Raw genomic sequence first — 15,364 nt, 5'->3', positions numbered from 1 at the left:
ACAAATGTAAATACTCAAATACTGCCCCACTCTTCAGCATGTGTTTGAAGGAGCTGCAGCTTTATGTTGATTCTTTGAAACTTATGACATCAAGGAAGGCCCTATATGTCTATGTGAGAGCTTGTCAGGTTTTGATTGACCCCTTATTATGTTTTTTTCTGTTTGTTGCTCTGTTGTACAAAACAAAACAATAAAACAATAATATTGCACCGTGTATGTAATGAAACAAAAATATGAAAGGCCCATCTGCTCGTAATATGGGCTTTCAAGTCGTTAGAAAATACCTTTTAACCAGCTCAATCCAAAATAAACACAAAAGTGCTCACATATCTTTGGGTGTGCCACAATTACATGTGGGACAATAACTACAGGGCTTGGACCTCTTAAAGAGGCCTATAGCTTGATTTTTAACACAATTGAACACAATTTGTAACACAATGAAAGGAATTTCTCTCACTTGAGATCTTGAAACGGCATGCACGTGATATCATCAATGGGATTTTTCGTTCTCAATTAAACCAAATAAACACAACCACAGTTGTCATCCGTCCTGTGTGCAATGGCTATAGAGGTCCAGAGAGACGCACTCCTATACACATACTGTGTTCATACACAAAGCTTCAATGTATTTTCTATGGATTCATTTCAACTGTTCACATTACACATTTCACAGTAAAGTGATATAAGCAGCCAATTTATTCACAACTCGTCGGCTGTTACAGCCCACTATAATCCAAATGATCTCCGCTGCACTGATATGAACTGTAAATAAATGTAAATAAATAAATGTGTCCAATCCCTGATCAGGAGAATGTCTGTCGCTCTAATCTGCTTTAATATCTTGTGTACAGTGGTTGCCACCTGGTTTAGCATCAAGGCTAACTTCTTCATGAAAAATCACAACCATACTTTTTTGTTTTCATCGAATCAGAAAAGATTGTGCTGTTAAAAGGTACACAAATGTGACAGAACAAAGGGATGTTTAAAAAGCACTTCATCGACTTTGTGACACTTTTTTAAGGCACAATGAAAACGGCCTGCGACCAGTTGAGAAACTGTTTAACAATGTGTAACAAACACGTTTTCTACACGCTGAAATACTAAACAGAAAACCAATCAATCACCAACTCACCTTAAGAACAACTGTGACTTGACTATTTCAGAGACAAAACTGCTCTCCACACAAACTGAAAACTTAAAGTGGAATAAACACATTAAAATACGTAACATAAAACAAACCAATCAATAACTAATGATGAGGATATTTACTGTCAAGACAAACGCTCATTTCATACAGCCTTTGTTGATTTGATTAGTTTCTCAGCTTCTGGGTAAGACTAGGCTGTGCTTCAGAGACAGTAACCTGCTCTCCACACAAATGGAAACTGCTGTGATTCATTCAGCCCGCATTAACTCTCATGTCAGATTGTTAAGACGTACAGTTTCCAAACTTTAACTTTGTCCCCTTCTCATAAAATCTACCATTTAGTCGGACCTGGAGCTGAAACCGACAACAACAACATCATCTGTGAGTCTTTCTGACCGCCTGAGTCTGCGTGTGTTTACCTCCCCAGAAAAGTGTCCGATTAAAACGAAACTAATCAAAGTATAACGTCAATGCTCGTTTTGTTCGATTAACGGAAGCCTCTGCGCACACTAGCAACATTTTAAACGTTCACAGGTCTCATGAAGCCACTTTAGCAGCCGAAATGTGACGGAAAATCCCCGCGTGTTACACAAACACACCGGGTACCGTCGAGGTTTGAAGCCTGCTGTCGCGAAATAACGGAGCCCTGGCCCCCAAACACGAGCTGGGTCTGAAGAGAGGAGGGTTTTCTAACTGCTGCCACACATTTCTTCGTTTCAACAGATTGTCTGTCTGAGATATATCCCCACAATGTTGAAGATAAAACACAAAGTGTCGCCACATTTCAGGCGGGAGTAGGGCTTTCTGCAGGGGTTGACTCTTCACGGTTCTCATGTTCCATTTATGTCCCTCCTCCGCTCGTTCCCTCCGCACGTCCAGTGAGAGATCATCATGGCAGAAGAAGCTCCAGCAGTAGCCCCGGCGAAAGCCCCCAAGAAGAAATCGGCTCCCAAGCCCAAGAAGGAGGGACCCACCCTCCCGAAGCTCATCCTCAGCGCTGTGGCCGAGTCCAAAGAGCGCAAAGGTGTGTCTTTGGCGGCGGTGAAGAAGGCACTGGCGGCTAAAGGTGTGGATGTGAGCAAGGCTAACAAACGCATCAACACCGCCGTGATTAAGCTGGTGACAAAGGGCACTTTGTCCCAGACTAAAGGCACGGGGGCCGCAGGATCTTTCAAGCTCGCAAAGAAAGAGCCCAAAGCCGCCAAACCCGCAGCCAAGAAGGTCGCAAAGAAAGCTCCAGCCAAGGCAAAGAAGCCCGCCGCAAAGAAAGCGACACCCAAGAAGAAGGCTGCAGTCAAGAAAGTAGCAGTCAAGAAGTCCCCGAAGAAGGCAGCCGCAGCCAAGAAAACTCCGGTGAAGAAGGCAGCCAAAAAGCCTGCAGCCAAGAGCCCCAAGAAGGCTGCACCGAAGAAGGTGGCGAAGAAGACTCCCGTGAAGAAAGCTCCAGCTAAGAAAGCACCCGCAAAGAAGACTGCAGCCAAGAAGGCCAAGAAGTAAATCTTGAGACCACTATTCAAAGCATCAAAGGCTCTTTTAAGAGCCACCACAACTTCTAAAGAGTCTGTCCTAAGCAATCAGCTGTTCTCGGTTCTTTTATAATCTTGTAATACACACATATTGCACTGCACTGTTAAATGTACCTTTCTCAGGTCTGTAGCCAGCCTAATGCGTGTGCGGGCGCCTTAGTATCCTAACACATTTTTATCTTAAACTACATGTAATTTATTCCTGCATACTGGATGTGTTATGCACTATACGTTCTTCTTTTTTCTTTTTTTAACAAAATGCTCCAAATTCTCAGTTGATTTATTCCCTCGTGATAAGATTGTGTTGTTGGTCTCGGTCTGTAGTACAGCATGATGTTACTTTTGTAGGTCCCATGGTTCCAGCAGTTTGTGTTGAATTTCAGAGTGATTAGTTTGTTTTTATACTTAGAAAATATAATACCCAAAGTATCCTATAATGTCCGAATTTATTCTAGGGACTTAAAAATCATGGAGAGCAAAGGCTTTTTACAATGTCTCAAACAGTCCATGAGAAAAATGAAATCCACGGGACAATAAATCACTAAACAACTGTGCTTTCCTCCTCCATGCACACGCAAGAAAGTGCCGTTGTTTACATCTCAATGCTGCTACTGACACCTACTGGCCACAATGAATATTGCCCTGCGGGTGATTTAAACTGAAGCGGGTGAATATCTCCTATTTAAAGTTCCACAAATCATGTAGTAGTTTTGGCAAGCAACTTCCAGAACCAAATAAAAAAAGTTCCTAGTGTTTGTCTTTGGCATCACCCTGAACCCCAAATTACTCCGACTGCTTCAACACCAGTGTGTGAATGGAGGACTAATGATGTCAAAGCACCTTGATACGTCTGAAGACTAGAAATGTTGTTTCTGGCAGATTCAACCTTAGAAAGTTAAAAAAAAAATATATATATATCTGAGGTAGAAAATACTCTTAATACTCTGGCATTCTGCAGCTATCGTTATTTCTCAATGAAAAGTCATTATTTCAGTAAAATTGAAATTAAGAAACCGTTCAGTAATATTCGTATTTTGTCATGTGGGATTATGGGATTTATTGTAAAATAATATACATTATTTCTGATTGTTTTTTTTTTTTTTTTAAAGTAGTTAAAAAAAACAAAGCAAAACCTGTTTATGGTGGCTTGCTAAGATTGTAGAGAAGACACCATATGAACAGAAACAACAGCCCTGGTTATACTGGACGCAGGTTTGACCCCTGAAGTAAGATGTATAAACAAATGACACCTGCTGGAACACGCTGTGCCATTTGCCTTGTTGTTCTTTCTTCATCAGGGCCCTGCACTGTTAAATGTACCTTGCTCAGGTCTGTAGCCAGCTTAATGTGTCTCCGATTTTTTTTTTTATTTAAGCTACATGTAATTCATTCCTGCATACTGGATGTGTTATGCACTATACTTTTTTTCCCCTACAAAATGTTCCGAATTCTCAGTTGATTTATTCCCTCGTGATAAGATTGTGTTGTTGGTCTCGGTCTGTAGTACAGCATGATGTTACTTTTGCAGGTCCCATGGTTCCAACAGTTTGTGTTGAATTTCAGAGTGATTAGTTTGTTTTTATACTTAGAAAATATAATACCCAAAGTATCCTATAATGTCCGAATTTATTCTAGGGACTTAAAAATCATGGAGAGCAAAGGCTTTTTACAATGTCTCAAACAGTCCATGAGAAAAATGAAATCCACGGGACAATAAATCACTAAACAACTGTGCTTTCCTCCTCCATGCACACGCAAGAAAGTGCCGTTGTTTACATATCAATGCTGCTACTGACACCTACTGGCCACAATGAATATTGCCCTGCGAGTCATTTAAGCTGAATCTCTCCTATTTAAAGTTCCACAAATCATTTGTCCCTCGGTGGAGAGGCCAATAGCTTCAAGTGTCTCGGCCACCACTTGTCCTCGTATCTCAGCTTTTCTTAGGAGAAAACTTCACTGCGCCTGTTAGAAATGGATCAGGATTTTCAGAAAACATTCAATATATTGGAATGAAATGGTTATACATCGATATGAAGGAAGATTATTAGTGTTTACACGCAACAACATGCACAACATGCTCCGGTTCAGTACCAAGGACAGCGAAAGTCAAAGCCAGGCAGGACGCGCTGACAGCTTATTGCTTTATTGCATGTTCTCGTCAATGAGTCGAACACGGCTGAGTAGCACAGACAAACACCACGGTGCATCTGCGCAGCTTCAAGACTCTCTGCGTGCCACTTTGAAAACGTTGTATACGCGTATAATTACAAGTGCTACAGCGGCAGTAGTTATGGCAATATGTGTAATCTGTGCGCGTGATATATTGGGAATTGGTTTATATTGTGTGGTTGCAGCAAGTCGTGTCCTTATTGCTGGACACGGGACTAGTTATAATATGTCATCTTGAAGTAGAGAGTGGACAGTAGAGGAAGAGCTCTGAATAAATGTGGTGGCTCTTAAAAGAGCCGTTGTTGTGGTTTTGGAGCAGTAGACAGATTAAGCTCTCTCTCCGCGGATCCTTCTTGCCAGCTGGATGTCTTTGGGCATGATGGTGACCCTCTTGGCGTGGATGGCGCACAGATTGGTGTCCTCAAAGAGGCCGACCAGGTAAGCCTCGCTGGCCTCCTGCAGAGCCATGACAGCGGAGCTCTGGAAGCGCAGGTCGGTCTTGAAGTCCTGAGCGATCTCACGGACCAGACGCTGGAAGGGAAGCTTGCGGATCAGCAGCTCGGTGGATTTCTGGTACCGACGGATCTCTCTCAGAGCCACGGTACCGGGCCTGTAACGATGGGGCTTCTTCACGCCACCGGTGGCCGGGGCGCTCTTACGGGCAGCCTTGGTAGCCAGCTGCTTCCTGGGGGCTTTGCCTCCGGTGGACTTACGAGCGGTCTGCTTGGTTCTTGCCATCGTCTCTTGTCTCTCTAAACGGGAGAAAAAATGTACTTCGACACGGGCCGAGCTGCTCTTAAAGCGGAGGAGCGGGTGTGCCGCAGTGACGTTGCCTCAGACCTCCGGCCCCTGATTGGTGACGGGTTGCTTCTGGAGCTCAGCCCCGACGGGGGGAGCGAGCCCCCGCTTCGATCTCCGCTGCTCATTGGAGGAAAAGTTGTTCAAACTGTGGAGCCAAAGTCGGAGCGAGCCGCCCCCTGCTGCTCTGCTGGAAGCCTCTCTTCTGGTTGGAGGGGCAGGAAAACGCCCGCGCTCCGCGGACATATAATGGAGAGCATGTCCGCCTTGGCTACATTTCTCTCAGTCCCGACTCAAGAGATAAACAACAACCATGTCTGGAAGAGGCAAGACAGGCGGAAAGGCCAGAGCAAAGGCAAAGACCCGCTCTTCCCGTGCAGGGCTCCAGTTCCCAGTCGGTCGTGTTCACAGGCTGCTGCGCAAAGGAAACTACGCCCAGCGTGTTGGAGCCGGTGCCCCCGTCTACCTGGCGGCTGTGCTGGAGTACCTGACCGCTGAGATCCTGGAGCTGGCCGGTAACGCTGCCCGTGACAACAAGAAGACCCGTATCATCCCCCGTCACTTGCAGCTGGCTGTCCGCAACGACGAGGAGCTCAACAAGCTGCTCGGAGGAGTGACCATCGCTCAGGGTGGCGTGCTGCCCAACATCCAGGCTGTCCTGCTGCCCAAGAAGACCGAGAAGGCCGCCAAGAAGTAGAGACGCACGGCGTACACTCACCAACACAACGGCTCTTTTAAGAGCCACCCACACTCCATCAAGAGAGCAATTTACCTGAATGAATGAATCTGATTTATTCTGATGATTTTTTATACAATTTTAATTTTTGTATTTTCAATAATCTTTTTGTAAATCTTGAACATCACTTATTTTTACTGGACCCCGGTCACTTTTACACACTGACACTTTAAACTGTTTACAGTATTCTATGCTATACTTAATATTATTGTGAAACTCCTTTTATTTCTTTAGCTATATTCTATTATTGTGAAACTGTGTTTATTGTTATTGCGTGGCCTGCGCAAAAGTCCTTCCATTTCACTGCACATCTGTATGAGCACGTGACAAATAAAAATCTTGAAATGAATCTTGAATTTGATGAAAATCAAATGGGCATAGTTATAGTTTGTGATAAGATACACGATGATAGGTGGGCTCAGCATAACAAAATCACAGACGTTGCTAGATAATTCATTTTAGTTGGTGTTCTGATATCAGTAGCTCTATGCGAAGCTGTTCAGCTTCACGCACCAACGAATAGTACAGGTTCATCTGCTGCACAACGGAGACACATCCGCCCTCATCTGCAACTGTGTGACGTGTCAATAAATCGCTCATTCACAAATGTTGCTTATCACGTAACTGGTGAGCTTTAATGAAGGCAAACTTCAAGCACAGTACACTTCCTTGGCCTCAATGGAAGCTTCAAGGCCAGATACAGCGGGGACTGAAAAATGAAGACTCAACAGCAAGACTCCAGAAAGGGCAGAGTTTTACACAGCCCAGGTCGGTACACAGATAACAAATAAACAAACATAACTCAAGTAACTTCAAGGATTGTGTAAGGAAGACGTGTGCTTTGACAAATGGAACGAACCGCGCGCACACACTCACAAGTGTTGGTTACTACTTTACTGATGATTTATGAAATCTCCTAATACGAATGATGCTGTTTAAGGAAGTACACTCATTCTCTAAAACTTTCCTTGATGACGATCTATGTATAGCCACAAGTTCTGCTGAATACACCCACATCCCATTATTATCACCACACGTCTCTGCCTCTTTTAGATGTTCCACTTGAAAACATGGGAGATAATTCAGTGGTGAAACATCTTAACAGTCCATATCTGAACTGAACTCAACAACCTCTATTATTTCTGAGTAAAGTCAGAAGAATTGTCTATTTTAGAATAATGGTTGTAGTTGTGACCTTAAAGCATCAACTATCCTACTATAGTACCTATCCTACTCTTCTTTCTGCATCTTGTCCCATCTCCTCCATCCCATTTCAAGCCCGGCACAGTTTAGCAGATGGCTGTTCCGTCATGAGCCCGGGTCTGCTGAAGATTTCTGCCTGTTAAAAGGAAGTTTTTTCATGCCACGCTATGACGGTTTAAGGTGGGCTCTTGTAATATAGCCATAAGTAAGGTCTTTTACCTGCTTTTTGTAAACATAACAATGAGCATGGTCTTGTTACCTGCTCTTTTGTTAATGTTAACAGACAAACAGTAACGTCCTTTACCTGCTTTTTGTAAAGTGTCTCGAGATAACACCTGTTATCAATTGCCGCTATACAAATAAAGATTGATTGAACGAGAAGAGGATCATTTGAAAATAGAATGATCTCTGAAAAAATCTCTGAAGGTGTGAGGAACATGATGTACATTGTTTTGTTTGTGTAGGTCATTCCAGATGTGTTTGTTCACCACCTCTATGCCTATGGATGCCTCTATGCCTCTATAAAGGTTTATTCTTTGATGGGCCCACTGCCCAACAGAAATGTAGTTTTGCTTATGTAGATTATGTAATCTGAGTCCATCACTCCGGCCAGTTGTATTTACATGCAGTCATCATATGTTTTAAAGAGTCTGTTAAAGCTTCCTGTCCTCCTCTCCTTGATATCTGTCTTGACCTTCGCTGTCCCAGGTGCTGAACTGGAGCATGTTGTGTCATTTTCTTGATAAAAATAGAATTAAAGCAGTGATAATCTCCCTTTATATCGCTGTATAATGATTATACTCTAATATGTTGGATATTTTCTGCAACTCCTGCGGTCAGTCCAATAATGTATTAAATTAATTTCTTAGCCTTCATCTTTGCTGCTTTAATGTTTGTGCATGTTATGGATTTCATCTGTTTCTTAATCTGCACCCCTGATGTCTGCATTGACTGTTTAATGTCTGTTCTCACACCTCTGGCACTACCCCCACCTCAAACACAACTGTACATGCATAAACAACACATACTACTAGAAGCTCAGCACCTTACTCGGGATCAATAAAATCAGTCAGTCAGTCAGTCAGTCAGTCTGTCTGTCTGTCTGTCTGTCTGTCTGTCTGTCTGTCTGTCTGTCTGTCTGTCGATCTTTGTCAATCAGTCTGTGCTTCAAAAAATACAGGGAAGTCTTTCTCTGTTCCCTGCCCTATATGATATATGTAATATCATAAAATAACGTATTAAATTAATTTCTTGACTTCAACAAGAAATCAGCTCTCCGACGTCCTGCATCATGAGATGATTTGTTTCACGGTGTGGACATGTTAGAGTTTGTTGAATTGAACCATGTGTCTGCATCACACATTACCATCACTTCACTGTACGCTGAAACCGACCAGAGTTATGGACTGTTTTCAAAGATTATTGTTCTAATTATTTCACATTATCATTCTAATTCCCCCTGAATGAGACTTATGACAGTTCATCTGCTCTCTCAGGTCATGTGGGCCTACATTATCCATTCCTGCATGCTTTAATGCTGGTTTCTACCAGACTGAGAAACAGCTTCTTCCACCAAGCTGGACACCAAGCTGTCTCTTCCCTCTCTTCCCTCCCCTCTGCCCCCATGAACACTGAACATTGGAACCTCCTCCTGTTTGAACATTGAAACAGAACCCTGGTCACTCGTCTTAAAATCTTGTTTCATACTCCACTTTATTTAACTTTGTACTTTTTGCACATTTAGGTTTATTCATGTAAATATTATTTATCTTTTTTACCTTGTTTTATTTTATTTACCGTACCTTTTTTTTATCTACATTGCACCGTGGGGAGGGGGTAATTTCGATTTCACTGTATGTCTGACATATTTTGGAATTGACAAATAAAGAACCTTGAACCTTGAACCTTAAAGGCTGCATTATTTAAGAGGCAATATTTATCCTTTAGCTGCGAATAATAAAAAAATGAGTATAGGGGGCGGATGTGTCTCCGTTGTCCAGCAGATGAACCTGTACTTTTCGTTGCGTGCGTCAAGCTGAACAGCTTCGCATAGAGATACTGATATCAGAACACCAACTAATGAATTTTTAGCAACGTATCCTCCTGTTGTTTTGTTTTTGTTAATGGAGAGCCAAGCAATTATAGTGTATGTTCACACTAATTGTCACTATGTAGTGCCCTTTTTATTTTCATCAGATTCATTCATTCAGGTAAATTGCTCTCTTGGTGGAGTGTGGTGGCTCTTAAAAGAGCCGTTGTGTTGGTGAGTGTACGCCGTGCGTCTCTACTTCTTGGCGGCCTTCTCGGTCTTCTTGGGCAGCAGGACAGCCTGGATGTTGGGCAGCACGCCACCCTGAGCGATGGTCACTCCTCCGAGCAGCTTGTTGAGCTCCTCGTCGTTGCGGACAGCCAGCTGCAAGTGACGGGGGATGATACGGGTCTTCTTGTTGTCACGGGCAGCGTTACCGGCCAGCTCCAGGATCTCAGCGGTCAGGTACTCCAGCACAGCCGCCAGGTAGACGGGGGCACCGGCTCCAACACGCTGGGCGTAGTTTCCTTTGCGCAGCAGCCTGTGAACACGACCGACTGGGAACTGGAGCCCAGCACGGGAAGAGCGGGTCTTTGCCTTTGCTCTGGCCTTTCCGCCTGTCTTGCCTCTTCCAGACATGGTTGTTGTTTATCTCTTGAGTCGGGACTGAGAGAAATGTAGCCAAGGCGGACATGCTCTCCATTATATGTCCGCGGAGCGCGGGCGTTTTCCTGCCCCTCCAACCAGAAGAGAGGCTTCCAGCAGAGCAGCAGGGGGCGGCTCGCTCCGACTTTGGCTCCACAGTTTGAACAACTTTTCCTCCAATGAGCAGCGGAGATCGAAGCGGGGGCTCGCTCCCCCCGTCGGGGCTGAGCTCCAGAAGCAACCCGTCACCAATCAGGGGCCGGAGGTCTGAGGCAACGTCACTGCGGCACACCCGCTCCTCCGCTTTAAGAGCAGCTCGGCCCGTGTCGAAGTACATTTTTTCTCCCGTTTAGAGAGACAAGAGACGATGGCAAGAACCAAGCAGACCGCTCGTAAGTCCACCGGAGGCAAAGCCCCCAGGAAGCAGCTGGCCACCAAGGCTGCCCGTAAGAGCGCCCCGGCCACCGGTGGCGTGAAGAAGCCCCATCGTTACAGGCCCGGTACCGTGGCTCTGAGAGAGATCCGTCGGTACCAGAAATCCACCGAGCTGCTGATCCGCAAGCTGCCCTTCCAGCGTCTGGTCCGTGAGATCGCTCAGGACTTCAAGACCGACCTGCGCTTCCAGAGCTCCGCTGTCATGGCTCTGCAGGAGGCCAGCGAGGCTTACCTGGTCGGCCTCTTTGAGGACACCAATCTGTGCGCCATCCACGCCAAGAGGGTCACCATCATGCCCAAAGACATCCAGCTGGCAAGAAGGATCCGCGGAGAGAGAGCTTAATCTGTCTACTGCTCCAAAACCACAACAACGGCTCTTTTAAGAGCCACCACATTTATTCAGAGCTCTTCCTCTACTGTCCACTGTCTACTGCAAGATGACATATTATAACTAGTCCCGTGTCCAGCAATAAGGACACGACTTGCTGCAACCACACACTATAAACCAATTCCCAATATATCACACGCACAGATTACACATATTGCCATAACTACTGCCGATGTAGCACTTGTAATTATACGCGTATACAACGTTTTCAAAGTGGCACGCAGAGAGTCTTGAAGCTGCGCAGATGCACCGTGGTGTTTGTCTGTGCTACTCAGCCGTGTTAGACTCATTGACGAGAACATGCAATAAAGCAATAAGCTGTCAGCGCGTCCTGCCTGGCTTTGACTTTCGCTGTCCTTGGTACTGAACCGGAGCATGTTGTGCATGTTGTTGCGTGTAAACACTAATAATCTTCCTTCATATCGATGTACAACCATTTCATTCCAATATATTGAATGTTTTCTGAAAATCCTGATCCATTTCTAACAGGCGCAGTGAAGTTTACTCCTAAGAAAAGCTGAGATACGTGGACAAGTGGTGGCCGAGACACTTGAAGCTATCGGCCTCTCCACCGAGGGACAAATGATTTGTGGAACTTTAAATAGGAGAGATTCAGCTTAAATGACTCGCAGGGCAATATTCATTGTGGCCAGTAGGTGTCAGTAGCAGCATTGAGATGTAAACAACGGCACTTTCTTGCGTGTGCATGGAGGAGGAAAGCACAGTTGTTTAGTGATTTATTGTCCCGTGGATTTCATTTTTCTCATGGACTGTTTGAGACATTGTAAAAAGCCTTTGCTCTCCATGATTTTTAAGTCCCTCGAATAATTTAGGACATTATAGGATACTTCGGGTATAATATTTTCTAAGTATAAAAACAAACTAATCACTCTGAAATTCAACACAAACTGTTGGAACCATGGGACCTGCAAAAGTAACATCATGCTGTACTACAGACCGAGACCAACAACACAAACTTATCAGGAGACGAGGGAATAAATCAACTGAGAATTCGGAACATTTTGTGGAAAAAAAAGTATAGTGCATAAATCATCCAGTATGCAGGAATGAATTACATGTAGCTTAAGATAAATATATATAAATACTATACTATAAAACGCACATTAAGCTGGCTACAGACCTGAGCAAGGTACATTTAACAGTGCAGGGCCCTGATGAAGAAAGAACAACAAGGCAAATGGCACAGCGTGTTCCAGCAGGTGTCATTTGTTTATACATCTTACTTCAGGGGTCAAACCTGCGTCCAGTATAACCAGGGCTGTTGTTTCTGTTCATATGGTGTCTTCTCTACAATCTTAGCAGGCCACCATAAACAGGTTTTGTTTTGGGGTTTTTTAAACTACTTTTAAAAAAAAATCTGCAATAATGTATATTATTTTACAATAAATCCCATAATCCCACATGACAAAATACGAATATTACTGAACGGTTTCTTAATTTAAATTTTACTGAAATAATGACTTTTCATTGAGAAATAACGATAGCTGCAGAATGACAGAGTATTAAGAGTATTTTCTACCTCAGATTTATTTTTTTTTGTTTTAACTTTCTAAGGTTGAATCTGCCAAAAACAACATTTCTAGTCTTCAGACGTCTCAAGGTGCTTTGACATCATTAGTCCTCCATTCACACACTGGTGTTGAAGCAGTCGGAGTAATTTGAGGTTCAGGGTGTTGCCAAATACAAACACGAGGAACTGTTTTTATTTGGTTCTGGAAGTGCCTTGCCAACACTACCAGCACATTATTCAACACTGGTGGTGCTCTTTAAGGGCTTTGAGGACCATTGCAATGGAGGTTTTTGTTTTTCAGAAAACTAAACATTATGTGCCGTGTCTCAGATTTAAGGTAAAATGAGTCTTGTAATTTGGTCGTAGTCCTCATCCTCATATTTCTCATTTACTTGAGCCTAATCCCGGTCAAGCTTTTCTCAAGATCTGACACAGAAGTTCTTTCCACAGAATGTGACATTAACTTGGAGAATGTTGACAATCGAGCGAGTTCATGCTCATTCCTGACATTAAACCAGACACATTTCACAGTGTCTGCGCCTCACGAAACATGATCCTGATTTAATGCTATAATCCCAAACGCAACCTCTGAAAGTCTAAGACAGTCAAAGTTAAAACTGATCTCAGCTAATGATAGATAGATAGATAGATAGATAGATAGATAGATAGATAGATAGATAGATAGATAGATAGATAGATAGATAGATAGATAGATAGATAGATAGATAGATAGATAGATAGATAGATAGATAGATACTTTATTGATCCCGAGGGAAATTCAGGGCATCCAGTAGCAGTATACAGACAGGCAGGACACAAGACATTGGTTACAATACACACCCGCTGTCCCCCCTCCCCTCTGTATACAATACAATAATCCCCCAAACAAGATTTAGCAGCCCCTATGTGACTAAGAGTAAAGGTTAAACCTGTGCAGTTAGCATTGGCATTAAAACTTATATAGTATGTACATAACCTGTGAGGAGAGAAAAACATGTGCTGATTAAAAGAGACCTGTAAACAGTTAAAGAGCCTTAGAAACAAAGTGCTGACCTTCTAGAAACTAGTTACATGTGCATGTACAGAGGTGTTTGAGGTAGTGCCAGAGGTGTGAGTACAGTCATTAAACAGTCAATGCAGGGATGCAAATTGGGCTCAGCAACATAAAGGAGCAGTGATTAGCATTAAGTGTCCAAAACAATAAGGTGAAACCAGGAGTGATTAGGGTGATTGCCATTAAAGTACCCAACTATTGAGGAGCAGATTAGCATTAAGTGTTGAAGACAATAGAGTGAAACGTGACCTAGTTAGGGTGATCATGTCAACCCTTACAGATGTAGCATAACACAACAGTAGGATGAAACCAGACATGATTAGGGTGATTATCATTAAAGTGACCTGTGCTCAGTAAGGTGACTATCAATATGCATTAAAGTGTCCAACTGGGGGCTGACTCTGAGGTCAGCAGTGCAGATGAGGAGTGAGAAAAAAAGTGAAAAATGAGTTCAGGGTTCACCGTGCGCTTCTTCCCTGCCGTGACAGTGAAGTGTTGTACAGTCTTATGGCCAGGGGGACAAAAGAGTTCTTGAGTCTGTCCGTGGAGCACGACTGTGACAGCAGTCTGTCACTGAACATGCTCCTCTGACCGGTGAAGGTGCTGTGCAGAGGGTGGTGTGTGTTGTCCATGATGGAGAGCATTTTGTCCAGAGTCCTCCTCTCAACCACTGTCACCAGCGAGTCCAGCTCTGTACCCACCACAGAGCCGGCCCTCCTCACCAGTCTGTCCAGGCGTGCTGCGTCCCTCTTCTTGCAGCTTCCTCCCCAGCACACCACTGCATAGAAGAGGACGCTGGACAACACAGACTGGTAGAACATCTGATGACAAGCACTCATCAGAACAGAGGACAGTGTGCCTTTTGATTGATTCCCTCTCTCTCTCTCTCACACTCACACTCACACTCACACTCACACACACACACACACACACACCTACACACACACAAATCAAATCAGGAAACTGAAGATGTTGAAATCAACAAAGAGGAACAGCAACGCGTGTGTTTTTTTTTTTTACAATTGTCTCTGATTTCTTGAAGGTATTTATCATGTTTCTTTTGAATTTAATTCTGAATTTTTAATTGCTTGAATAAAATCATAAGGATTTATTGAAGGTGCTTCTTTAATATGTGTTGTACTTTTTGCTGAGAAAGCTCTTCAAGCCTGTCTTGTACACTGTAGCTTGATGCAACGTTAATAGTCTTGTAAAACTTGGTGCTAATCACGAAGCAACTTATTGCAATTTTATCTTACAAACTAGATAATTCCTGCAGAAATTGTGAGGTGGTTGCCTTGTGTGTGTCTGTGTACGCGTTTGTGTGTGAGACTGCAGTGTTTAACTGCAGTCAGCTAACAGCTACGACAGAACTCTGTCCCACTGAAATGATGTCACCACCATATGCAGACTTTCAGAGGTTGTGTTTGAGATTTTAGCATGAAGTCATATGCTGTACAAATATCTGACAAGATTAATTCATGTTCTTCTCCTAAATGTCAATCATGCAAAGTAACTTCAATACTGTGAGATGTAAAATCTGCAAATTCCAGTCATGTTTAGAAAAAGAGAAATAATCATGGTTCAACTTGAAGCATATTCCCACTAAATTGAGCTTTCTCTCTGACAGTAATGTCGAGTAAAAAAGTAATTGCCATTGCAAAGGTTAAATTCATGGTAGCGCTACTTGGTAGCTAAGCCTT

General features: G+C 43.4%; 5 protein-coding genes across 5 annotated transcripts; 3 read left to right on the top strand and 2 right to left on the bottom strand.

Moving 5' to 3' along the window:
- Positions 1 to 1,807: 1,807 nt before the first annotated feature.
- LOC306824627 (histone H1-like) lies at positions 1,808 to 2,697 on the top strand. Its single transcript, XM_079344815.1, has one exon. It carries the CDS (start codon positions 2,039 to 2,041, stop codon positions 2,642 to 2,644), a length of 606 nt encoding a protein of 201 aa, XP_079200941.1. The 5' UTR covers positions 1,808 to 2,038; the 3' UTR covers positions 2,645 to 2,697.
- Positions 2,698 to 5,148: 2,451 nt separating this feature from the next.
- Positions 5,149 to 5,613, bottom strand: LOC306823982 (histone H3.2). Its single transcript, XM_079343942.1, has one exon. The coding sequence runs from the start codon at positions 5,581 to 5,583 to the stop codon at positions 5,173 to 5,175; it is 411 nt and encodes a 136-aa protein (XP_079200068.1). The 5' UTR covers positions 5,584 to 5,613; the 3' UTR covers positions 5,149 to 5,172.
- A 317-nt stretch (positions 5,614 to 5,930) lies between these two features.
- On the top strand, positions 5,931 to 6,402 carry LOC306824596 (histone H2A). The gene has a single exon (XM_079344781.1). The coding sequence runs from the start codon at positions 5,957 to 5,959 to the stop codon at positions 6,338 to 6,340; it is 384 nt and encodes a 127-aa protein (XP_079200907.1). The 5' UTR covers positions 5,931 to 5,956; the 3' UTR covers positions 6,341 to 6,402.
- Positions 6,403 to 9,836: 3,434 nt separating this feature from the next.
- Positions 9,837 to 10,276, bottom strand: LOC306823682 (histone H2A). Its single transcript, XM_079343414.1, has one exon. The coding sequence runs from the start codon at positions 10,248 to 10,250 to the stop codon at positions 9,867 to 9,869; it is 384 nt and encodes a 127-aa protein (XP_079199540.1). The 5' UTR covers positions 10,251 to 10,276; the 3' UTR covers positions 9,837 to 9,866.
- A 303-nt stretch (positions 10,277 to 10,579) lies between these two features.
- On the top strand, positions 10,580 to 11,058 carry LOC306824436 (histone H3.2). The gene has a single exon (XM_079344586.1). The coding sequence runs from the start codon at positions 10,624 to 10,626 to the stop codon at positions 11,032 to 11,034; it is 411 nt and encodes a 136-aa protein (XP_079200712.1). The 5' UTR covers positions 10,580 to 10,623; the 3' UTR covers positions 11,035 to 11,058.
- The last annotated feature ends 4,306 nt before the right edge of the window (positions 11,059 to 15,364 follow it).

The sequence above is a fragment of the Symphodus melops genome (assembly GCF_947650265.1).
Source record: "Symphodus melops genome assembly, chromosome: 5".
Lineage (NCBI taxonomy): Eukaryota > Metazoa > Chordata > Actinopteri > Labriformes > Labridae > Symphodus > Symphodus melops.
Note: the sequence above shows the minus strand (reverse complement) of the source record. Positions and strands in the feature narration are given on the sequence as shown.